This window comes from Aedes aegypti, chromosome 3 (genome assembly GCF_002204515.2).
Source record: "Aedes aegypti strain LVP_AGWG chromosome 3, AaegL5.0 Primary Assembly, whole genome shotgun sequence".
NCBI classification, from domain to species: Eukaryota; Metazoa; Arthropoda; class Insecta; order Diptera; family Culicidae; genus Aedes; species Aedes aegypti.
Window position 1 is genome coordinate 153507930 of NC_035109.1, and position 27489 is coordinate 153535418.

Genomic DNA, 27489 nt, shown 5'->3' on the forward strand with positions numbered 1-27489 from the left:
ACTCCACCGGCCTGTATCGAATCATGAAGAAGCGCGTAGCCGGAGTAGGATAGCTCCACCGTCGGGGACTAAGCCGAGTAGCATCGATCGTCACAAACCAGTTTTGGGTCGTCTGGGCGCCAGTGAACCGGAAGTCATCCTCCAACCGGAATCGCTGGACCGACCTCGGCATCCAACTGGTCAACAAGGAGAGCTCGAACAGCAGCAGCGGAGAACAAGTCGTCGTAGAGCAACGAAGTGCACATGAGCGTCCAGTAGAAGATCAACAGAGCTCTGATGCGAGGCCAGCCCAAGGGAAGTATGCGTCGTCGCACAGAAAGCTGTCCAAAGTCCCGGCGAGATGTTCAACCGCCAATTGGGCAAAACGCTCCAAAAGCGAACAAGCAGAACAGTTAGAGGCTGAGATTGAAGAAGTGCATGAGCACAGAAGTGCATGAGCACAGCCCTCCCCCGATGAAGTTGCCTGATGTAGTTCCGGGGGAGATCGAGGCACAGGAGCAGTAGGGAAAGTTTTTTAGTGGTTAAGCACGCCTAACGTGAGTCCCACACCGTGCCAACACACAACAGGCCAGGCTTTTGAAGCTTTTTTGAACCCTACTATAAAAAAAAAAAAAAAAGAGTTAAAATATATTCATAGGATACTACGCGACATTGTTAAGTCTATTGTTTCGCAATGTTGATTATATAATCTCATCATTCGGTTTAGAGGAGAAAATTTTGCATAATTAGTACGACGGTGATTAATAAAAAACAAGTTACGATTCCTCAATTGCCGGGAAGGAATATAAAAATTTAAACTGTTTAATAGGTTAGGACAGTGGTCACCAAACTGCGGCCCGCGGGCCGCATGCGGCCCTCAGCAAGGATTTGTGCGGCCCGCGGAGTGATTTTGAATATTAGAGTTGTGCGGCCCGTATCTTGTGATTTCAGAAGTTGAAAAGATATATTCTGCAATATCTGGCAAACGTTTCTCTGTATTAAGCCATTCGATAATTTTCCAGATTTTCTCTTCCTCATGCGTTAAGAAACAAAGGACAACAGTTTCAATTTCTTAGTTCCTTCAAGTCTGATATCATCGTTTCTTTAAAACACCAAAGTTTTCAACGTTCTAGTACCTCAGTTTTCAAAGTTCTAGTAAGAAAGCGATTTTTCTAAGTATTTATATATTAATTCTAAAATAACGCTGAAGTCAAAGTTTTTATTCGGCTACGGTTTTTCTTCTTCTATGGAGGTTAATTGTTGAGATTATTCTAATGTTACAATTATTGTATTAAAAAATTATTATAATATTGAAAGTTTATCAAACCCATCCTCATCTTAAAAGAAATAATCCACCCGCCCTATCTCTTGAATCGGTATTGAATTGATTATGATCATGATGTTTCACTTTCGGAAATCCTATAATTTTTTTCTTTTATCTTTGCACGAAGGATGAACTCTTGAGAATCCAGGGACATCAGTGTTATTTGAAAAGATGATTGAAATCGCTAATAACTGCCAGACATAATAGGCACGCAAATTCCAGAAATCACCTGCCGACCCTTAAAACAAGATGTGACACCTGGCTTCTTATTAGTTTTCTTCTTCTCTTGTATGATCCGTGTGTTGCTAGAAAACTGGAACACATCATTGAAAATTGAAAAGGAGAGAGAAAAAAAGCTGAACACAGAAGGTGCTGAAGATATCGTACAATAATCACTGCTGTCTGGAGGACCAATCAGAGGCTGGTTCATTTTGACACGAAATTTAAGTAAGTGTTGTCGAGTCTCGTTTCAAATTGACCCCAATCGTTACCCATTCAAGTTGAGTAACAAATGTCGAAATACTCGATTGAATGAGTCGTGCCAAACGAATTTTTGGTCGAAAGTAATTCTAATCGAGTCGTTTTGGTCGAACTTCTATGTTTACATCTAGTGGCCCGCGACGTGTTTTAAGAGCAAAGGGGTGGCCCGCACAACCAATTAGGCTGAGGACCACTGGGTTAGGAGAATCAATACGATGCGAAACAATATCGTTCACGAATGAAACCATATAGCGAATTCGCGGCGCTTTCTCAATGTCTGAATATCAAAAAGCATGCATCTTGATTCATAAGATGGAAGAGGGAAGGATGTCCAGTCCAATTTACGAAGAGCATATAACAGAAATTGCTTTTGAACTGATTCAAGACGTTCTTCGCGTTCTTCATGCGTCTTCATAAAAGGAGACCATACAATACTACAATACTCTAATATAGACCTCCCGTAAGTGACGTACAAAGTTTTGATAGTGTATGGATCATTAAAGTTAAAACCAAAGCGTTTGATAAAACCGAGCATATTTGTTCCTTTATGTATAATGGTGTTGTAATGATCGATAAAGGTGAGTTTTGAGTCTAAAATTACGCCTAAATCTCTGACCCTATCGCATTTTTCAACGATTTGATTTCCTAAAACTACAGTTGTTTCTTCTGTGTTTCGCTCTCTGCTAAAAGTAATTAAATTACATTTTTTAACATTTAACTGAAGTAGGCTTTTACTACACCATTCATCAAAAATAGATATTTCACTCAGATAGATGTAAATGTCGGCATAGTTGATTTCCATGAATAACTTCATATCATCGGCATAGCATATGCTTAAAAATGTAGGAAATATCATTTACATATAATATGAAAAGAAGAGGTCCTAGATGTGAGCCTTGAGGAACTCCTGATGTAACATGGATAGGATTCGATTTTCTACCATTATATCTCACTATTTGTTGCCGATTTGTTAAATATGATTGTATCCAGTTTAAAGATGGTTTATCAAATCCTATTTCTAACTTGAAGAGTAACATAGAGATGTCAATGCGGTCAAATGCTTTGCTGAAATCAGTATACAGAGCTTCTACATAGTTACCATTGTCCATAGCATTCAAAATATAATTGGTGAATTCTAGTAAATTTGTAGAAGTGGAACGGCCTTTAAAAAATCCATGTTGTGCATTTGTAATTCTGTTCCTTAATTGCCCAAACAATTTTCTATTAACAATGGATTCAAAGAGCTTTGGAATACAGGAAATTATAGCGATTCCACGATAATTACGAATATCAGTTTTCTTCCCTGATTTGTAAATAGGTACTAAGAATGATTTCTTCCAGATTTTAGGAAATTTGCCGGATTTTAGTGACATATTGAACAGCCAAAACAAAGGAGATGTTAATTCAACAGCAAGCTTCTTCATAAATACTGGAGGGATTTCATCAGGTCCTGCACTTTTTGTGCATCCAATCCTTCCAAGCCTGATAAGATGTCTTGTACACTTATCTGGTGCACACTAATGTCATTTGAGGGAGCTAGCTTCTTCATCGTCAAGTTGCATTTTTGATGGTAGATTGTTTAATTTTAATTTTGTTTTAGTATAATTAAGGAAACTTCTTGGGCATGACTTTATATCGCTCTCAATTTTTCTATTGTACTCTTCAAGTGCAGAATTTATAGCAATGTTCAACTGTTCCCATAAGTCCAGGTATTTCTGCATATTATCATCACTTTCATGTTTTTTATAAATTTTGTGAGCCTTTTGCTTTCGATTTTTTAAATTTCTGATATTTCTATTGAACCAGATGGGATTTTTTGAATTACCAATAAGTTTTTTTCCTTTTGAGAGGTACCTCTTCACGAATAATTTCCATTAGTAAATTGTAAAAGATATCAACAGCATTTTCGACATTATTTTCTTCTCTGATGCCCTTATGCCTGATGACCCGTTCCCTAGTAACCTGGTGTTTACGTCAATTCATCCATATAATAGTGAATCAAACTCACTGATTGGACGGATAAAATGATATATGCGCTTGCAGATGACAAAAGTAAGAAATTAAACAAAAAGTCATCCCAAGTCAACTTTTGAATGTTAATCTTTAAAAAATTCACAAATTATTTGACCGAAAATGTTGAAATCAAAAATGTAGCTGGGGACACAACAAACGTCGGCCAGGCGAACATGGACAGATCAAACATTCACGTTATTATTTGTTATTCCCCGAAATTTCATATCATTTGACTACTTGCACAGTTATTAACTGAAAGCTTTTATTGCCAGAATGCCAAAGAGCTTTAATACAAACTCCACTTACCTTCGTCGCACCGAACTGTATTCGCGCTTTGCCCTTGACTAGCGTGGCCGCTATTTGCATTATAACGGCTTCCACGGTGTACGCAGAACTCCAGCCTTGTTTCGTGAGCAACTCCATACAGATTGCACCTCCCACTAGGACGTAACCACCTGAAAAATATTGAACAATACAACGTTAGTCACGCTTCTTTTTAATCAACCCCGAGGGTTATTCAAGACATGGTCGTCTTCCATTACCGGAAATGATTGGGTGTACGACGCGTACGAACGGTGGCTCGAATGGGTACGTCTCCTTGAACATGATGTTGAGCAGAATGCTGTCCTTGCCTTCCTTCTCCTTCAGTAGCACCAGATCGTTGTGCAGCGGGCTGTCCGGATCAACGGACATAAGTCGGATGTTCCACTCGTAGATCGAATCGTTCACCAGCTCTATCGAGTACATGTTACTTTTGAAGGAATCCGAACGATAGATGTCCCGCAGTTCTTTCATGAGCCGATCGGTCGCCTGCACCGAACCGGATACGGAGCCCTGGAATTCAATTTTAATTAGATTTAGTTAACCATAATTACACCACTCTACTTACCTTCAAGTAGTCCTGCCTCTGAGTTTGCCTCAATCTCTCTAAAGTCGCTAAGTGTTCTACCTCCATTTCGTCTTTCTGTAATTTGGAAAAGAAGATAATGTTGTCAGAAAATGCTAGAAAAATTATGGTAACAGATTGCATTATCTGTTCAGTATCATTTTTAATGGAAGATAATGTGAATTGCAGAAAAAGAAACTAAAACCCACCAAACCACAAAACCGCGAAGATGGTAAAATACCACGCATGACACAGTGCTTAAATGTGAAACAATGTGCACCAAAGTCACCGGTCTCCGTAGCAGGTACACACATTCACTCGCACACACGCAAGAAGAAGACATCGAAACAGACCCGAGCGGAAACAGATTCCCAGTTTGATGTGCTTTTGATCTCGTAAAACAAATTTAATTGCAGTTTCGTTATGCCCGCTCATATCCTTCGTAAGTCTCTGGTGGGTGTCGGTAGTCTCCAAGCGGGCACAGCAGGATGACAATGAAAAATGAATTCGTTACAGTGGTTTGCATTGGTTGCGAGATTGCAGATTCAAGATGGTGTCACAAAAGTTTCATCTAGCTTGAACCTCCCAGGAAAACGATAAATTTACAAGTGCACCTTAATATTTGAGTTAAATTTCGTTTCTAATGCATACTGTACTCTAGATTTGTCTAATAGTTTGGCGTTAGTGATTATTCATCGAAAATCACCGAACTAAATTGAAATTACTAGTATAAGCATTGACCGTACAATTCGTAGTTGCTACTCCGTGATTGACAGAAATAATTAAAATTGCACAGGAAATCAGCAAAAGTAGCACAGGTTAGGTTGCGAAAGTTGAAAATCTTACTTACGCCGTTTTGTAAATTCGGAAATTAAATGTTCTAAAAGTGAATATCGAGTTGGTTTAACCCTCTTTTTTTTTTACCATGTCTTTATTAGAGTACAAAATTAAGTCTATCAAAATTTACAATTCAAATCTAAAATTATCTACATTAACGTTTGCTTCAGGTGTACTCCCTCTAATACCCAAATTTTTATTTTCGATTTAAATATCATTTTTCGTTATCAACGCTCCGACATCGTAATCATCGTCATCAACGAAACTTCAAAACCAGTTTTTCTGTTCAAAACTAAAAATCATCTGATGAAAATGTGTTCACTGTGTTTCGGTTGGAGAATAGAATACAGTGAACACATTTTCCTGTAAATTTGCTTGATTTTGAACGAAAAAAACTGCTCTTGAAAATTCCGAAATCAATGACGGATCCTGCCCCCTTAAATCGTTCTAAACACGTTTTGGGCAATGATTTATTTTTATTCGCAAATTTATTATTTTTTTAAGATTTTTATAATTATTATTTTTGAACATTCCTATCTTTTTTCATTTTTTCTTGAAGCCTCTTCTGGTTACTGATTTTTAGCAACAATAAAAACTTAAAATTTTACAGTACTTTTGAAAATATTATTATTCTATTTTTTTTCTGGAACATATTTTATTTTCCGTATAACTAACGGAAAAAACAGTTTTCAAATTATTTTAATACAATCGCCTCTCCACATCTCAATATCGAAGGGACCATCGAGATAGAGAGAGATTGAGCCAAAGAACATTCATTTTATGAACACTAGATTGAAAATCACTCTACTAGGAGTGCTTCGTGAAGCCCAAGCAGGACAGTTCGGTTTTGCGTCGTCGGATAGATTTTGCTCACGGTTTCGCGCGTGTTTTCGTCTCCGAAGAATTTTTTTTTCTGTTTTGGACCGTCTTGATGGGAAGGTATTTGGGAAGGCACAAGCAAGACGGTTTGTTGTCGGGACGCCAAGAAGTTTTGCTGTCAGTGGCAGTTTTGTGTTCAGTCCAGGATGGATTACCAACTGGTGAGTTCGTTTCATGCTTGTGATAACACATATTTTCTTGAAAGCGTAACTTTTAAGTAATATTAAAACAAACTTTGTATGGTTCTTTTTAACATTATTTAAAATTATCTTTTGAATTGTTCGACATTGTGAATGTTGACGTATTTTTTAAAACTTCTAACATATCGAGACAAAATGCACAGTAATACTCATATGTAATTTTCAAACAAACTATGTATAGTTCGTCACTACAAGCGTCGGCATTATTCCTGCTTTATATAATTTAAAATATATACATGTTATTTTCAGTTTTCGTCATTAATAAAAACATCTTTTGAATTGTTCGACATTACAGATGTTGACGTATTTTTTTAAGCTTCTACCAAAAACTTATCGAGACAAAAATACAAAACTAGCTTTAAATATAATTCGTATATTTCCCCCTTGTCCATGGATCGCATCATCGACCAGAGGTGACTCCCAGATCTTTTCCTCCCTCACTAATAATCACCCTTCCCGTGGTGATTGTGGAGATGCAGAGGTATTCTCGGTCTCTAGAAGCAACAATCATTACACCCTAACATTCCTTCCCCATCCCAACTGACTGTAAGGACTTGGCCGGCGCCGTTATTGATCAATTATATTAGATCTGCTAAAATTGCACTTCGAGAGTAAGCGGAAACTCCCATCCCTTATTAATTTGGATCCCAGTGCAATTCTTACCAGTTCCGATCAATCACGGAGTAGCAACCATTGACATGTACAGTCAGTCTATGCTATGCTATGCATGCTATGCTACTAGATTGAAAATCACTCTGAGCAATTCTCGCTGAAACCAAGCCGCCATCGGCACCCATCGTTTGAATTCCAATTTTATGTCACTGATCGCTAGTTTTCGATAAAACTTAAGGGTAGTCCTTTCTGTTTTCTCAAATTGGTGGACCCCTCGTACGCCAGCTAGCTGAACAGTTTGCGAAAACGCCCATTTTTTGATAAATCTTGGGTATTTCTTCATGGAATATGTCTCATATTTCACTTGGAACACATAGCAAACTTAGTGGCATCGTATAGAGAAAGGATATAGCTTTCATTTAAACTTGAAAAAATTTTGGTGGCCATTTTGAATTTGGCCGCCATTTTGAATTTTGTTAGAAAAATCGATTTTTCACCATTAACGCACCGCTAGTTTTGAATTCTGAGATCACCATCAGAAAGCTGAGGAAAAATTGCGTAAGATAGGCTACAGAAACTAGGTGAGCAAAGGTATTTACCCTATCAAATGTACGATTTTCTAAATCATGTTCTACTATTTTGACGTACATGGCGAGTGCAATCAATGCAAACATATTTTTTTGTACAACAAAGAAACAAGTTTTCAATCGTTGGTGTATTATTTGAGACAGATGAAGAATAGGAGTATTAATTTGAGTGAAAAAATCTGGCGGCCATCTTGGATTTTGACGCCATCTTGGTTTTAAGTAGTAGAATGTGTTTTCACCTTGTTAGCACTCAACATGTTGAATTTCAATGCTACCGTTACACTTATTCTTCTTCTTGTTCTTCTTTTTCCTCACGTTACGTCCCTACTGGAACAGAGCCAGCCCTTCAGCTTAACTAGTTTTAAAAACAAATTATCAAATAGGATTTTTTAACGCTTATTTGCTACCTGAATGATTCTTCTGCATATCTTCGAGTTGTAAAATAGCATTATTTCTTTCATTTATTTGATCCAAACCATTGATACAAATGAACAATCAGTTGAACAGCTGAGATAAAATAAGAAAGATAGAATCTGATTGATTTTTTTAACGGAGGCCTTATAATTCAACATGATGAGCACTGAGATGGTAAAAAATCATGCAACTGCTAAATACCAAATACCGAAATTATACACCTGCCTTTCGGCATTACATCCACATTAGAACAAAACCTGCTTCTCATCATTCAATTTCGCTATTTTTCACATGCATGTTGGGCGGTACTAAAAACGATACCTTATGACTTAGAAAATCAAGGATGTTTTTTGCTTCAAAATTTAAGACTTTCATTATAACTTAATGCACTTTTGCAATATTTTACGTTAGAACTACAGATATTACCACAAGGCTTACTAATGTCCCGACACGCAATCTATAAACTGCATACAATGAACAACAATGCATAGGAAAAAAAATGTTTGTTTAATACCTACAATCAATGTTTTTTGACGGTTTTCATTTATTGAATTTATTTAGTCATTATTACTGAATTCAAAGATATGTCGAAGAATTATCCTGTTGTCAGAAATCGCATTAAAAAAGAAAATTCCTGTTTAATAACCTGGATTTATAACTATTTATAGCTGAGTATCAGGCTCGGTTCTAGTAGGGACGTAACGTCAGTAAAATGAAGAATAATAAGAAGAGTATACGTAACCTTTTTTTATTGGTAGCCTCTAAATTCGACATGCTGAGTGCTATCAAGGTAAAAAATTCTACTACCTAAAATCAAAATGGCGTCAAAATCCAAGATGGCCGCCAGATTTTTTCACTAAACATAATATTCTTATTCTTTACTCGACTCGAATAAAACACCAAAGGTTGAAAACTTGTTTCTTTGTTGTACAAAAAATGATGTTTGTATTGATTGCACTCGCCACATACGTCAAAATCGTATAACATGATTTAGAAAATCGTACATTTGATAGGGTAAATACCATTGCTCACCTAGTTTCTGTAGCCTTTCTTACGCAATTTTTCCTCAGCTTTCTGATGGTGATCTCAGAATTCAAAACTAGCGGTGCGCTAATGGTGAAAAATCGATTTTTCTAACAAAATTCAAGATGGCGGCAAATTCAAAATGGCCGCCAAATTTTTTTCAAGTTTAAATGAAAGCTATATCCTTTCTCTATACGATGCCACTAAGTTTGCTATGTGTTCCAAGTGAAATATGAGACATATACCGTGAAGAAATACCCAAGATTTATCAAAAAATGGACTTTTTCGCAAACTGTTCAGCTAGCTGGCGTACGAGGGGTCCACCAATTTGAGAAAACAGAAAGGACTACCCTTAAGTTTTATCGAAAACTAGCGATCAGTGACATAAAATTGGAATTCTAACGATGGGTGCCGATGGCGGCCTGGTTTCAGCGAGAATTGCTCTCTACTAGGAAAGTAATAAATAAACAAACTTCGAGATATCGAACATCGAGATGTGGAGAGTCTGCTGTAACAACAGGCTCTTCTTCTGTTATAGGTTGATTGTAGGAAATATAAAAGGTACGACTTTTTGCATTACACGTTAAATGAACCCCAGGCATTTGTAGGTTATGAAAAATGCAATTTTACAAAAATACAGAAAAGCTTCAAAAGGCATAAAAAACATTCCTTATATGCGTGTTATGAGCCAAGGTTTAAGCCAAAAAAAAATTTTTTTGATTTTCGAGCTACGAAATTTCCGAAGTGTACCCCGTCTAAAGGCGGGGTTGGGTATTAGAGGGTTAAGGCGGAACGTGTAGAATTTCATCTGCGAAGCACGTAGGATCTATAAAGTAAATTTGTTTCCTTTTCTGACTTAAGACTGTTTGAATAAGTTTTCGAGATATTATCAGATTGGTGATAAAAACTTGATAATGCCCTGAGTTTGAATCACTGTATTAACAGTAGCTTCTAGGGGGGCATAATCGTTATCCGAAATCGTAAAGCTGTAGGAGCTTTTTTTGATCATCGGAATGGAGCATCCTATTGATCCTAATTTAAAAGGTGAAACACTCTCCTTTCTATGGAAGCTCCAAAGTTGATTTTTTTTTTGAAGAATACAATATAAACCGAGAAAGATGAATATTTTTCAATAGTAATATACCTACTATCCCTAAAAGCAAACTGTCCCATATGGAAAATCTAGGCACTGAGAATTTAACGCTCAATATTTGAAGTTGCTTCTTCGTATTGACATTGCTCATTGCATATGTGAATACTTTAATTCAATATTGTAATATAGTTTGGGCTCCTTATCAAGAAACACATGTAATCCGTATAGAGTCAGTTTAAAAACAGTTTTTACTTTTTGCTCTTCGAAAACCAATTGGCAATTGTCCCAATCCTGCTTTTTATAAAAAAGACAAAATATATTTTCTCTTTGAGTTAATCATTTTTTTTTGTCAGTAGCGATAGGGGTAGTACTGGGACTTTTAATCTGCCCTAAGCTCCTGCCCAACATTTGCTTTTATAAGCCTCTATTACATTCATCACACAGACGTTCCTAAGCAATGTTGCTCAAATGGTCACTGTGTACCCTAGCAGCAATCAACCCTTGCCGTAGTTTTGCAGTCTATTATTCCAGACTAGTATAAAACTATGATAAGACTTGAAATGCTACTAAAGTGGTTGAAGTGAAGAACGAAATAGTTTTATTGAAAGGTCCTCATTCCCCATTTCATTTCACCAGTCACTGTCACATAATTACCACACTTTTGCTGTCGTCACTTTTGTTTTTAACACTATCAGTAATATCACCGATTATCACTCATTAACTTTTGTAATACACATCAAATATGTATATATGCAAAAATGGTCAATCGGCAAAGAAAGCTCTCAGTTAATAACTATGGAAGTGCTCATAAGAACACTAATCTGAGAAGCAGGCTTTGTCCCAGTTGGGACGTAACGCCAGAAAGAAGAAGAGGGTGAACCGATTCCGAAATGTGGCCAATGCTTATCATTCGTTAAAAAAAGGTTCAATAATTAATTTTCAAAATTTTTCGACCAGTTTTTATATTTTTCCTACAAAACATGGATAGAAAGCTTCCATTTAATATAATGACGGTATTCAAAAGACTTCTGATTGATTAAAAAATATCTTTGTGAGGCGAATACTGGTACACTTACCCTACCTAAACACAAACAACCATTTATCTATTTTATCCGAATGCCTTTATCGAGGTATGAGAGCAACGAACAAACAAGCATCGCTTAAAAAACTTCACAAACAAGAGAGAGCCCATGTAGAAAATAATGATGGCCAGCAGCGTCCCAGCGCCAGAAGGGAGACTAAGCGGGCCAACCCCATTCCCATGTCCAGCTGTATGCGTCGGTGTAAAATGGTTCATCCAAATCGGTAGCGTCAAATCTGCACTGCCGCTAAAGGGACCACGTTTAAATTCGGTTGCAAATTGTTTTGGCAGTGCTTCAAAATTCCATGAACTTGTTTGTGACTTTTTTCTGTTTTGTAGTGTCTATATAAGGGTGACCCATAATCATAAAACTACAAAAATCTCAAGCTACACCCCTCAAATTTAATCATTTGGACCTCCAGAAATTACTGTGAAAATTTTAGCGTAATCTGTAATGAAAGAGAGGAGGGTGCCCAAACGAGCTTGAAGATTGTATCGAGAAAATGCATATATGGGAATATATGGGAAAAACTGTTTCCACTTCATTTTTGATCATATGATGAGCTGTTGTTGATGAAATTCTGTCTTTAGTGGCTTGAAGATTCTTTTATCAATTGAGAAAAGACTGCAACAAAGAAGTTATATCTACAGAAACTGAAATTCGGTTTCCCCCGCCTTGAGAATAGCATCTCCATATAAAAAAGGTTATTATTCGAAACTTCATGGAATTCGTTCATATTATATAAGTCGAGTTTGTTTGAGTTGCTTCGAATGTTGTCGCATCATTTTAAAGTGACTTAATAAACAATAAATTATGTATACCTATTTACACCGTAGAACGGTATATAATCTGGCGTGCCGAATACAGGTACGATGGCGCATTTCAGTGCATCTACCCTATTTGGTCAATTTTCTCCAAACAAACTTCAAGCTCGTTTAGCTTCCCCTTAGTTTTAATGGATTCCACTTAAGTTTCTACAGTAACTTTTGGTGTTCAAAAGAACAAATTAACAAAGGCTTACCATGCCCAAACAGTTACGGATCACCCACAGTGACGGATCACTTTGGCGTTCAACATCGGATAACTCGCTCAAAACATAAACGTTGACGTAAAACATATTTTTCCCATGTTATACTATTTGTCTTCTACCATTTGTAATGTTAAACACAACATTCAACCGCTAAATAACAATGTTTTTGACAAATGTTTAGATGGTACCACACAGCTATCATTATATTGTCATTTTCTGTAAGAAGTGCCGTCAGCATTCATAAGCTCCCACAGGTGGTAAAATTCAAATGTTATAGCATAAAACATGCTCATTCGCTTCGATTTAGTATGAATTCATCTTTGGAAAACATTTTTCTTGATTGTTGATTCTAAATACCGAATATTAACACTTCTAACTAGTGATCCATAATATGGACCAGGAAATGATTGTTTACCACGGTTATGGATCACTTCCAAAGAATGTAGATTTCTGCCATTTTAAGCATTGGATTTGACATTTTCAGACAATAGCACTAAGGATAAAACTAATAAAACATCAAGATTTGTCAATTTTGCATTTTAGCAGACAAAAATGGGTGGAAAACTTGGTGTGGAGCGAAAACAGTTCATGTATCAGTTACTACAATGCAGTATCACCAAAAAAAGGGCATTTTACCCTTGTTTCCAGCTATAACACTGCTATTTTTTGCAGCAATATGTGACACATTGTTAACTTTCGCCAAATCATGCAATACAGATGCAATGAGTTGAAAATCTCTTGATTTTGCGCACTGATCCATAATATGTCACAATTTGATCCATAATATGAAAATTGATCCATAATATGGTTTTCAGAAACCGATACAATTTTTATTTTTTATGCAATCCTATGTAAATATTACACTCAAAACAGTTTACTAATCGAAGTTCCAATTTGAAACGATTCAATTCGTGCTTTTAAATTACAATTTTACGTTTTCCATGTCGTTTTATTAAATTTTATAGGTTGGACTCCACACTATTTGATCCATAACTGTGGGGTCATGGTATAAATGTATAAATGCAGTTTGATAGTTTTAGGCCACCCTAATCTACATCAAACATAAAAATGCGTCTGTCGGTAGTTTTGTTTTACAACTGAAGGTTGAAATATCATGCCACCAGCATAATGTAGCATGCAAAATTTGCAAATTTTAATTCTTCGTCTACCGTATAGAGCATCAAAGCTCATGGTGTAGTAATTATTGCTAGTGACTATTGTTTTATTTATGAGCTGGCAGATACTTTTGGCTAGATAAAATGCAGAGTTGGAGAGCCACGACCTTCAGCCAGCAAAACGAATACAGGTGATGCCGATACCGTCGCCTCCAGCCAGTCAACGAACGGAAACAACCCACACGAAATAGGCCACCCGATAAGGGTGGAGAAAAAGTGTGTCAATGCATTGTCTCCACTTAAGCCAGTATCGTCCCCATCGCTTTCCGTTCATTCCCCATGAGGATAAAATATGCGCAGCACGGGTCCATTTTTTTGTCCTTACCTTGGCAGCATTTCGACCATCGTCCATTTCCAGGGGAAGGTCCTCTTCCGCTTCGCTGTCCTGGTCGCTTTCTTCTGCCACATCATCTTCGATGTCATCACAGTCTGAATCGATCTCGTCGATCTGTTGTTGTTGCTGCTGCTGCTGTTGGAGCTGTTGGTGGTGCAGCTGGTGGCCGGCCTGGTGCGCGGCCAGGTAGGGCGAGGGAGTGCCGGGTGCGTAAGGTTGAAACGGTATCGTGAGGTTGTCCAGATCGGGAGGTAGCGGGACTGTGTGTAATCGGCAGAGTTCTCGTAACAGTATATCGACCTAGAATGATAGAACAGATTGGAAATGTATTTAGTCACCTGTTCCAGACAAGAAATGCACCGATATTATTCAGGATATGAAGGCAAAACTTTTTGCAATTTCTTATCATAATAGGTCGTTTTTCATCACGCATTCTGCGCCAATTCATAATGCCATTATGTGGTGTCGATAGTATAATTACGGAAAGATTTTTTTAGGCAACTCTTTTGAGAAACTATAAAATAATGGTGAAAGGCTTTCGACATGAGCTTGAGCTTGATTGGCCGCCCATGGTTGCTACTTCAGTATTGCCAGATCAGCTAGGCTTGCACGAGGAACCATGCGTAGTTAGCGTAGTTAGCGTAGTTACGGTATACTTTGTAGATTGGATACTAGCAACATTAATGTTTCGTTTGATAATCTTATGCGAGACTGCCTTCAAGAACAAGGCAGGGGGAATAAACCTTGAACCAATCTTGAATAATATTACCAAGCGCATGAATATTGCTATTCCTGGCCACGCCCATCTTTACCGTTACTTGGGATAGGGGAAGGAATTGTTGATGTAGCACTTACTTAATGAGAGGCCACCGACTCAGCGACGCCCTCATAAGAGCTACGGAGGTGGAGTTTGGGAGGGGTATAAAGTCAGGTCAGGATTCGCCTGAGAAGCTGGCGATGGACCTAGGGTATTTGTTGTTTAAAGGTTTTCAATTTAATATTTTGATAGCTGGCAATCGAAAGAGAAAACATGATGTATATTTAAATTTTAAGACTATTAGTTTTCTGCTAAGTATTGGCTACAAAGCAGAACCGATCCCTCCAGGGTCATCGGATGGTTCCGAAAAAAAAAAACAATCAAAAACAATTAAAAAAACGCATTTTGAAATTGTACAAGCACACGCGCTCTAACCTGCGTAAAATAAACCGACCGGAACGCGCAAACCGTCAGTAAAAACGAGCGAAAAGTAAAAACCGTAAAAAAAACAAAAATCAGTTCCGTGACAACTGATAATGTTAAAATGTGTTATCGAACACTACACTCCGCCCGGAAAACGAAAAAAAAAACGATTTTATAAGTTTTGAAGCATTGCAAATAACTTTATACATAATCAAATTAATTTGCAAAATCCTATGCCTAACAGTAATGGAACAAACTCACCGGATTGATGCAGTGTAACCTTGTCTATTCCCTCCGGACGGAAAAATATGATTCGTCCTAGATTCCACGGCAAGGCTTGCACGAGGAACCATGCATCCTCAAAGTGTAAGTATAGCGCTATGTTGGGAGTGGTTCCTGACCTATCAGGTATCAGGTAGGTAGGCCTATTTCATCATCTACCCGATGGGAGAGGAAAGGGAAGGGAAAGATGGGAGGAAATAGGAGTGGGATCCCTTGAAGAGGGAAAATCGCATAAGCGAATTAAGAGCATGTAGCTCCATACCACAATGGGTTCGAACAGCGCCCTAAAAAGGACACTGCAAAACGCATGAGCGTAAAGAGAGCTTATAGCTCATTACCACAGCGGGTTAAGAATACCATAAAGTCCTGAAGATTCAGGTTTCTGAAATCAGTTTCACTTAATAAGTGTTTACCAAGTAATTGGAATCGCAATTACGCGAAAACTTGACAGTTACGTATAAGGTGATAAGAACTTCCATAATCGGAATCACAACTATCACACACAAATGTATCAACACACTGAATATTTGCCATGCGATAGTTGAGTCGGCAGTGGCCAGTCAAGGTTGTAACCAAGCGACTGCAATTCTGCTTTGACAGATTTGTTAAATACTTAGCCACCCTTGGGATGGCTCAGTAATGTACAGACGTCCACTCGTCCCGCGAAGGGAGTTGTGAGGAACATTTCCTATAAGCAAAGTGACAAGCAATTGTGAGATCACTCGAAACAAGGACATTTGTGTCCCAATTCACCGGAAGTGGAAACATCCAAATCACTAGGATTTCCAATGGACGGAGAAACTCCATGGAATTTGGTCACAACCAATTCCCAGTTTGTGGAGTATAACAAATGCAAAGTCTGCGAATTTACATTCTTATGTTCATACAGAGATGTAGCGATGATCAGATAATGATTCATCTTCTGATACATGCCAATTCGTCAAATCGTGACTGATTCTATTCGAGCAGAGCATTGTCTAACACTTCTACTCTAGCAGATACCATGAAGGTTTGGGGATTTCCTACAATAAGTAATCCAAGATTTGAAGTACTTAACGATCAACGCTCCGTCATCGTAATCATCGTCATCATCGAAAATTCAAAAGCAGTTTTTATGTTCAAAACTAAACATTATTCGATTAAATTGTGTTCACTGTGTTTCGGTTGGAGAACAGAACACAGTGAACACATTTTCCTGTAAATTTTATTAATTCTGAACAAAAAACTGCTTTTGAAAATTCCGAAATCAATGATGGATCCTGCCCCCTTAAGCATTCCATCAGACTGGAGCTTCTCAAATTGATATCATTGCCCACAATCAGCAGAAGGCCTTTTCATAGGCAGTGAACGACAACTCGTTTGAAATCATCCGTCGGGGATGGTTCATCATGTGGTAAATACACCACAAAACGAAAGACGTATTTCCTATTGAGGTCACATACAGAAATATCAATTGTGACAGCACATACATCTCTGGTTGTTAACTTAGAAATGAGTGTAGCGACGCCAGCGCTATTTACGAGCACGCATGCACGAGGCATGGTATGCGATTTTGCCATTTCATGTTTCTGAAAGTAGCAAAAACTGGGTCCACTAGGTTTCCTAGATAAAAGTTTACAAAAGTAAGGTTTTTGAACTAGCGCCACTTGAGCTGTACCATTTGCATGAGTCTACAAAGATTGATCGTTGCTGACATTTTATGCTGGAGATTGATCTAACTAAGCTATCCTAGCCGTAGCCACTACCCAAACTAGGCAGGATTAAGCTTTTCGCAATCTCAGAACGAAAAAGACCAGCAGCGAACAAAAACCAGATCGGTATCTCTTAAAAGTCGCCAAAGGCTAAAAGCACAGAATATACTGTGAAAAACGCATAATGCGAAACCATAAGAGGTGAAAATTTAAACTAAATTACATTAAATGTATTAATAATCCCACCCTCATTTAGCCTCAGGCTTGAGACTGAAGAAGGGCAGCCAATTATCTCGGAGAAACACAAGGTCACCTTCACCATTGCTCCGGGTAGCACAGGAAGAGCATAATACTGTGGAGGGCGCGCTGGAACTCCACAGGCTCCGTTTGCGGCTAGGTTTTATTTAGACCGCCTAACCATTCATTCTTAGGCACGGTAAGCTTAAAGCCGTATGAATTAGGGGTCACCTGTGAGGTGGACTTTTACCACCGGAACAGGCAGTCCGTAGTGTTAATTCTTAGCCAGTTGAAACAACCGCTACCGACACTACGCGGCTATCTAGGCTGATCGGAAAAATGAAGTTAACATTGATTATTAACTCCTGACGTACCCAAACAGCCCTTCAGGTGAAAGTCTTTCGACATGAGCTTGAGCTTGATTGGCCGCCCATGGTTGCTACTTCAGTATTGCCAGATCAGCTAGACTTGCACGAGGAACCAAGCATCCTCAAAGTGTAAGTATAGCGCTATGTTGGGAGTGGTTCCAGACCTAACAAGTTTTTAGACGAATAGGTTAATCATCTTTGTCAAAAACACCACCTTAGCATCCAATTACTGGTTGGAGATACAAGCAAATAATATGTTTGCCTACTAGCGCCACGGATCCGGGTCATTTGGTCGAATGCCATTTAGCCGTATGCCGTTTGGCCGAACGCCATGGTAATTTGGCCGAATTCCGTTTGTCCGAAATTGAAAACAATAAACAACTACAATTAGCATGAATTTGTAATGAATTTTAAAGCAGAATTTCAAAGAAAAGTTAATTCTTAAAGAGGGATAAATTATCATTGAAATACAGTTCTTTAGTCAAGAAACAGTTAATGCTGAAAGAAGAACAAATGTAAGCAATATTCATTTATTTGCTAGCGATAAGAGCTGCCAGCATAGGTTTTCGCATTGCATTTGTAGTCAGCTTTTGACAGTTATTAAAACTACTTAGTTTATTAATTAAATTCTAGCTATCACAAGTTTGGCTTCTTCTTTTTACAGCGGAGAAACAGTAAGCTTCTTTGACAATATAGACAAGCAGACGTAACGCAGACTGTTGAGGTACACTGAGGGTGTAAATGGTCTCTCAAGCAACCAGTTCGGCTTCCGGAAAGGGAGGTCCACCGTAGACGCTATTCTGACGGTTAAGAAAACCGCTGAGATAGCACTCCAGCGTAAGAGGAGGGGGATTCGCTACTGCGCAGTAGTGACTCTGGATGTTTAATAGTAACTGGAACGCATTTAATAGTGCCAGTTGGGCGGTTATTGCTGATGCGCTCCTGCGTCTGGGGATACCCGAGTACCTGTACAAGATTCTCGGAAGTTACTTCCAGAATCGGGTATCAATCTATGACACAGAGGTGGGTCGGAAGTGCTTTCACATAACCTCAGATCCCGCAAGGTTCCATCCTAGGTCCGGTGTTATGGAATGTCATGTACGACGAGGTGTTGAGATTAAAATTCCCGGCGGGTGTGGTCATCGTTGGCTTTGCCGACGATATTACGCTGGAGGTCTACGGTGAATCGATCGAAGAAGTGGAATTGACTGCAGCCCACTCGATCGCAATTGTGGAGGAGTGGATGAGCTCCAGGAAACTGGAATTGGCTCACCACAAAACTGAGGCTGTTGTTGTGCAAGCGGTGATCAGTGTAGGCGACTGCACAATCACTTCGAAGCGCTCCGTCAAACACTTGGGGGTGATGATCGACGACAAGCTTACCTTCGGTAGCCATGTCAATTATGCCTGCAAGAGAGCCTCCACAGCTATTGTGGCACTGTCCCGGATGATGTCCAATAGCTCTGCGGTGTACGCCAGTAAGCGTAAGCTTCTGGCCAGTGTCGCCTCGTCCATTCTGAGGTATGGTGGCCCGGCTTGGGGTACGGCTTTGAGTACCGATAGCTACCGTAGCAAGCTAGAGAGTACTTATAGGCTAATGTGCCTGAGGGTTGCGAGCGCGTACCGTACCGTGTCACACGATGCACTCTGCGTCATCACCGGTATGGTGCCTATTGGTATCCTTATCATGGAAGACATAGAGTGCTTCGAAAGGCGCGGCACAAGAGGCATACGCAGGACTGCCAGACTGGCCTCTATGGTCAAATGGCAGCGTGCGTGGGACAGTTCCACCAAGGGAGTGTGGACTCACAGGTTGATTCCGAGGTTAGATATTTGGGTCAATAGGCGCCATGGGGAACTAACATTTCACCTGACACAGGTCCTTTCGGGTAGAGATGGTCGGGTTTCACATTTTTAAAACCCGAACCCGACCCGTACCCGACTTTATTTATTCCCGGACCCGACCCGAACCCGAGACAAAAATTAAAAAGCAAACCCGGACCCGACCCGAACCCGAAAAATTTTCGCTGTTCAAACCCGTACCCGACCCGAAACCCGATAAAATAAAAAAATTCGAACCCGAATAGAATCCGAGTTCGGAAAGATGATAAATTTATAGTTTCTGATGCATAGGGAAGCTTTCCGGTTGTTACTTTGTGAACAATTATCCCCAAACCCGATACAAACCCGGTTGAACCCGACATTTTTCAAGCCCGAACCCGACCCGTACCCGATGTTTTTTTAACCTTCAAACCCGACCCGAACCCGAACCCGAAAAAATAAAAAAAAATCGAACCCGAACCCGACCCGAACCCGTCGGTAGTGCTGCTGTCGTGGCGCCGGCCTTCTGGGTTGGATACGAGCCTCTGGTTGTTCGGGGCAGGTGGAGGCCCCTTCGTCAGCAATCCCAGCTGGTGCTAGCTGATAGGGCCTTCAGTAGTTCAAATTGCGAAGCCCGCAGTATCAGTTCTTGATACCTACGGTGCAGCTGGGCGCGGGCGTTGTGGTCGACCCTGCCCGCCTTCAGCGGACAATGGAAGGTGAGGACCACCTGGGAAGCTGGCAAAGCGCCAGCATGCTACCTTGGTGGACCCCCCTAAGCGTGTCATCGATGTTCGTTGCTGCATGGCTACGCAGCTAACCTGGAGGTTGCGATGTGCAATAGCCCCTCTCCGAAGCAATGCCTTCTTGGTGGTCCCGGAGAGACGAAGGGTTTGGCGGCAATGGGAATGGTTTAGTGGGTCGGGGGTGTAGTCCTGTTTACTGCTTGCATGTAGTAAATGGTCCCCAACCCCACACTCCCGGACCTTGGTCAGGAGTCTGTTGAGCAGATTATCCCACCATTGCTAAGAAGGAAAAAAAAGACGTAACACTCGAATTATTTTCACCGTTCATAAGAATAGTGCCCAATTTTTTAATATGATAGTTGGCCGACGGGCCACTCGTGACGCTCGTATCGCTTTTGTTCGAGTTTGACGTTTGCGCACTACCGCCACCTAGTTCCTGGTTGACCAAACACAGTGTTTTAGCGTTCGCGAGACTATGTTTTGAATTGATAAATGTTCTAGCTGTTACGTCTGTTTGTCTGTGGTGCAGAGTTCAGTTCATACGTTGCAATCTTAATCTTGGATGAGAATAACATCTCACCTAAGTTATCCCTTGAGCTAAACATAATATGGTTTTAATAAGACTCTTTATGAGCGTATTCTAAGCCTTAATTCCAATAACTATGGAAAATATTCCAATATGAGAACAGCCTATGATCAAAAGAAGGAAAAATCTCTTATAAAATTTTAAGCAAGTGTAAAGCAAATAACTGTTATATCAGTGCCAAGAATTGCCGATGATTTAAAGAAGGTTAAAATTTCCTATTAAAATACAAGCCTAATTATTGTCAATAATGATAAAACCAGTACAAATCGAAAGAATAGCCTATGTACAAAAGAAGAAAAAAAATCTGATGAAATTATCAAAAAACACTGCAAACCCTATCACACCGTTGGTAACCCAGAGGCGAACCGACCATCAACTTAGAGTCTTGACGCAAGTTCACAACTTTGGCCTGAGTGAAAGGATCATATTAATTATCTCTAGGAGCACTTATATAGCGACAAATATGGTATCCCGCCACATCATAAAGCTCAACAAATTAATTTGCTGATCAGCTATTGGGCCACACTTATGAATGCTACACATCAGCGTTGAAAACATTTTTTTGTTCGTATTTCGGCCAAACGGCATTCGGCCAAATGCTCAGACGCCGCACCACCTTGGGAGTATTTTCCAAACTACTATGCTTTTAGGTGAATAAATCTCATTTAGCTGAACTCTTCTGTCGAAGACACCAATTTAAAAAAAAACATTTCTAGTAGCGTGCCACAGTCAAATTTGAATAAATACGATAGTTTTGTTACAAGATACACCATTTTGTGAATTGCTTTCTAATTAGGCCCCATCAGTTGAACTAATTATAGAAGAATGCTGAAATTTCAAGTCATATTTAGAAGACAATCTCCAAAAATCAAATTAACATATCGAAGTGCCTATTTACGTTATTGTTGTAGTTCGAGATAGTTCATTCAAGCGCAACGCGATTAAAATTTACATTACAATAACAGCATAAAAGTATACTACTTTGGAATGTGCCTAGCAGCTTTTCTGGCTGAATCAAGATGCTAAAATGCCCCTGAAAAAAAAATTTATAACCCTTCACAGGTCAATGGTCTCCCTTGGAGTAATTTTTCAAATTTTAAATTGCGTTCAAGTTTGTCATCTTATCGAGCTAGTCAGACAGTCACTCCACAGTTATTGATGAAGTAAGGGTCATTTTTCAGAACAAAATATGATAAGAAATCATGGTAACTAAACAAAACATAATTACTAGACTCAAAACACTTCGTACGTTGCGAGGATTTATTCACCATAATTTACATGGGGTGCATAGACGAGCCAAAACTTAAAAATGTGCATCAGTCTGATGATTACCTCTTGTGTTTTCATGAATACAACGATTACATTTACAAATGTGTTGGTTTTAAAATAAATTTAAACGTTTTCCATCGCACAGATGTGGATGAGTAACAGAGAAGGAATGGATTACACTAGAGTGCCTATAAACAAGAGTTACGTCATGTTCCAATGTTGACAGCTCTCGAGCGGTGATAGTTTTTAGCAAAATCCATTCATTTACTTAAATGCAAGGAGCTACACACCCGGTTACCAATGACTTTTAGGGCGAGGTCATAATTTATGCGAGATTTGTATGGAAATGGCAGTTCGCCACCATTTTGACATTGACGCCACTCTGGATGCAACCGACTCATATTATGGATCAGAACACTACAACAGTAATTGATCTCCGAGGTAAATAAATGGTGTGTACGTGAAAGCTAACGTTAGCGTTTCATTCAGAATCACCTTATCTTTTATTCACAACTGTATGGCTTTCAAGGCCCTACAGTGAATAGACAGCTTCTCAGAACATGGTTGGCATTTTATTTCATAGGAACAGAAAAATGTATGAAGTCCATTATAATTGATTGAAAAACATTCGAGATTAATAGTAAGCAAGGTAATTGTTTTTTTGCGTAATTGCAAATCTAGGTATTTGATGCGAAATTTTGCGTTCGATCCTGCATTGATCCATATCTGTGGGTTATCCATGACTGTGAGATGAATATATGTAAATATTAGTTATACAAAGGTTATTACAATGTTTACAATGGAAAAATACTATTAATAAAAAAATATGATTGCATTGCTCTTCAGCGTTGGCAATACAAGATTAAACCATACCAGTTGAACCATCAACATTTGAAGGGCTATAACTTTTTTCAAAGGTAATTTAGCAAATTACTCTATTTGGCAAAACTGTTAAGTATAGTTACTTTCCTGCTGATTCTATAGCTTATCAAAAGTCTAACTCTTTACAATTAACAGAATTTAATTGAATAGTGATTTGAGTTTAGTAGAATCATTTTGGATGTTGCTTACTACGTTTTGACATGTAAAAAAATCAGAAATTTAAGATCATGTGTGTTACCTCTAGAAACCGTTTTGTCTCAAACTCCGAACATAACTCATATTCCACACAGTGGCGATTTCAAAGGTAAGACAATTCATGAAAATGAAAAATTGCTATAAGAAGTCTAGTGTTGGAACATGAGTCATGTTCGGAATTTGAGACAAAGCGGTATTTCGCCTTCTTGTTCTATGAACTAGACGTCTTTTTTTTCATGAATAAAAATATTTTTTTTTGTATGGTATTCAGTTGGAGCTGCCTGACAGCTTAACTTGTCAAGGCTGAACCCTCGGTCTGGCTTTTGCCAAGTTTCCCCTCTACCAGGACCAATACTCAGACGGACTAGGCAATGGCGCCCACATGAACACTGTTATTTTTATTAGTATTGTGACGTGGTAGTTTTTGAAAAATACCCATATTCCCTTGCTTCTGAGAAAAGGAAGCATTGTGAAAATTAGCAGCTCCATCGGAATTTGTTTGAAATAGTTGTGTAGTAGTGTCATTACTAATACTGTCTAGTCGAAATGGTTTTGAATAATTTGTCATTCAAGTGCTATTCTGATTACTCCTGTCTTTTACGTAAGATTAGAGTCTTAAATGTCAATTGTCGTCAAGTTTTAACAAAATTAGGCTGTTTAGTAGTAGTTCTAGTTAATTTAATTTTTTGTTGTTAAAAGTGTTTATTGGTCATTACGTTCATATATCCTTAAAGAAAAAAGTAGCTTTCGTTGTCTGTTCAACAATTTTTCGAAACTAGCAAGTGTACCCTAATGATCGATCTCAGCGTCTTACTTTCCATAGTCATTTTATAGTGAATATTGAAGAGTAAAGTTACCTTAGGCTTCTATGGGGCTCTGCACAGAAATCAGTCTCACTCTTTTACTCCTTCATGAAATTAGTCAACAACAAGGCCAGTTAACGTCAAAACCTCATACAAAATCAAAACAGTGCAGAGCCCTATTACAGTCTCCTACATGATTCACTTTTCGGTGGCAAATGCAATGCTTCACAACGCCTACTTTCTACTTGTAAATTTTGCGAAAATGAAGCTGGAATTAGATTATTTATACCGCTGTTATAAAAGAGGTATTTCTTATTATGGCGATGTAAAAACCATATTAAAATAAGATTGTCGCCACTTATTTCTACTCAGTGAATCTACTAGTCATTTTCCTAAGAGTTCCTAAGTATTCCCTACGTCGTATATGATAACGATGTATCTAGCTAGCTAATAGTAAGAGTGGCTACGGATCATTCTGGTTAGCAAAAGGCAAACTGAACGTCACCAATAGTATTAATGTCCACTTCGAATAGATTCATTATTTGAAATGGGCATCAATTCTATCAATGACGCAGAATGTCCGTTGGATCACATCCGAGATATTATTGCGTCTATGCCATATGAATTATGACGCGGCTTTAAGCAAAAAGTGCCAAAATGTGATACCACCACTACAGGTTACGCCTTTGGTTTCCATCATATGGGCTAATGGATTATGCCCTCCCATCGCGGCAAGGTAGCATAACCAAGGGGAGGGATCTTTTTTTTCATGAATAAAAATATTATAACTAAACTTTCAAAGCACCAAATATAAAAATAATATAACTAAACTTTCAAAGCACTACAATATTGCGACTATTTCATAATATCGACGGCTAGCGTATAATGTTAAGTTATTCTGAGGGGATCGGAGGCTCCAGGCACATCCTAGAATGTTTTATGACACCGTGTTAAACATACTACAGTCAACTCTCCATTACTCGATATTGAAGGGACCATCGAGTTAGGGAAGTATCGAACAACAGAACACAAAACTAGTACAACTGCGATCCAAGGGACGATCGAGTTAGCCATGAAAACCAACTTTTACTATGGGTCTCTAACTCAACATCGAATTACGGAGTATCGAGTAAAGCCTGATTTGCTGCTGAAAACGAATCACTAAAAAAATTTCTTGACGATTCCTTGCAGAAATTTTCTACAGCGACTCATGTTTGAACTAACATTTCTTTTCAACTCGGTACTGCGATCAGAAAGAAACGCTCTCTTGATCGATTCCTTGCATAAATTTCTCATGCATCAATACAGGCGAAGTAATTAGTTTTCAGCAGCGAATCAAGCTTAAGGAAAAGTTAAGTGTAGGGTAGGTGTATCATAGTGGTTACCTATTTCGCCATACGCGATAATTTGAATGTTTCCACTTTTTCGAAAGGTGTTAAGTGTTTGCTAGTAAGATATAGGATTAGAACACTTAGCAGAGCAACAAACTATGTTTTAGTAAGGATAAAGATATTATGCCAAGAAGAAAACTAAGAAGATGCATCAACTATCACTGTTGAACTGGATTACCTAGGATTATTGCCATCCAACCAAATCACACTTTGATGCAATTTGATACAGCAGCATCATTGAATAATCAACCGAACCAGTATCACCCGCATCACGTACGCATTCGATGGAGTAATACAGCAAATCCCGCTAGATATAATGTAATAACCATTATTGTTATTGTTATGACTACCGTTGCAACTAGCGCACGTTCCAGACAGATGCGCACAGATATAAAAAAACAACTAGCAAACGAGAGAAAGGGTTCAACATTTCGTGCTTGTGTCAGGTATGGTGATAAGTTTGCATCACTCGAGTTATCTGCGAAAAATGCAAATACGAGAAGATTGGAATTGCTTGAAACAAATACTTCTGTACTACTCTGCTAAATAACACTTCCATAGATTGTTAAGAGAAGCACAACAAGAGAAATTCTGTGCAAAAAACTTATATTTTTTTTAATATGGATTAGCATAGCATTTTAACAGACAAGCAATAAACTTATACGACTTATAGAGTTCGCAAACGTTTTCTGTAAAAATAGTGAGTTAATCCTCCAAAACGATTTGTGTTGGTCAGTTCGCTTGAATTCTTCCAAAGTAACCAATACTTAGAACTAATTGATTCACGGCGGAGCTTATCTACAGCTACTAAAATATCGAGTAAACACCGGAAATCGTAAGCTACTCCTTCTGAGCTGTCGGCTGGGCTTCGCTTCGTACGTATACACTCACTTTTTCGCATTGGACCATGTAAGTAGGGCAACCGATCGAGTACAGATATGGATAATGAGGGTGGCGGTAGCTAGAGCCATACATTCTCCTTTACAACTCACCTGATTTATTACATGATTATCGTGGCCACGGGTGTTGGTAAGTATTTGTACCCGCGTTTGTTATGCTGGTTTCTTCACTTTCGGCAAACCATACTGGCGGCGTGGAGGGGTATGTTTCCTGGAATATAGAAAAAAAAAGGAATTGTTGAATTTCGATGATCTGGAAGTCTATCTAAGTGACGCTATATATCAACCGGATTGAGACTTAAGTTATAAGCGGGTTCATCTTTGGATAAAAAAATGCACCCACCTCTATATCTATAGGTTTGATTTGTAAAAATATACTGAAAGAGGTTTGGTTTCGGTTATTCCAGTCTTTGCAATTTATAAGAACGATAACTATTGTATCACAGAAGTAGGAAATGTGTATCTTTAGCAAACTACATCCAATTGCGGCATTGCAATTCACTTTCATCATTTCCAAACGTAATACATAATCAGTTGATGATCTCACTTATGTTTGCTTTTCGTACCTCCAAGTTGGCTCCGGATAAGGCAAGAATACTACACAAGCGTTATCAATTATCGGTTTTTTGATATTTTTTTAATGAATAATCCTTATATTATGCATTGTACACAAAGATAAGAATCATATTTTGACTAGTGTATAGTTCAAGCCATAATTTTTCAATCTGACGTATTTTGTTCCAATTCGCAAAGAAAGGAGACTGTCGCCGTTTTGCCGGAAACTCTTGAAGATCGCAAACTTCTTTCTGAAACATCTTGGATAGAAGAAGCACATTTTTTTTACTTATGACGACAAACCTAAACGTTTGTTCAAAGTCGTCTTGAAAGGTCTTTCAAGTGACTATGAGTCACCTGAAGAGATCAAAAAATGGATTAAATGATTTACTTGGTTTTCCCCAGTCCAAGTAATCATTATGAAAAAGAGAACCAAATCTGGAATGCTTCGGAAAGGGCTTTCTCAAGAATATTATTAGTTCACTTGAATAAAAAAGATCTAAATAATATTAGAGCTTTAGAAAAAACGTTCAATGTCCGTGTGACATGGAACATTTCCAGACCCCCGCTCAGTGCCGTCGGTGCCAAAAGTGGGGTCATGGTACAAAACATTACCGCATGGATGCTAAATGGACC

At 38.6% G+C, this 27489-nt stretch overlaps 1 protein-coding gene across 1 annotated transcript in view; it reads right to left on the minus strand.

Annotated features, from left to right (window-relative positions):
* LOC5564183 (ubiquitin-conjugating enzyme E2 Q2) overlaps positions 1-27489 on the minus strand; it is an 80743-nt gene that overhangs the window by 11542 nt on the left and 41712 nt on the right. The window contains 6 exon segments of the mRNA XM_021854376.1: positions 4103-4251; positions 4339-4630; positions 4686-4760; positions 13940-14248; positions 26392-26442; positions 26444-26509. Coding sequence (XP_021710068.1) covers positions 4103-4251; positions 4339-4630; positions 4686-4760; positions 13940-14248; positions 26392-26442; positions 26444-26509 — 942 coding nt within the window.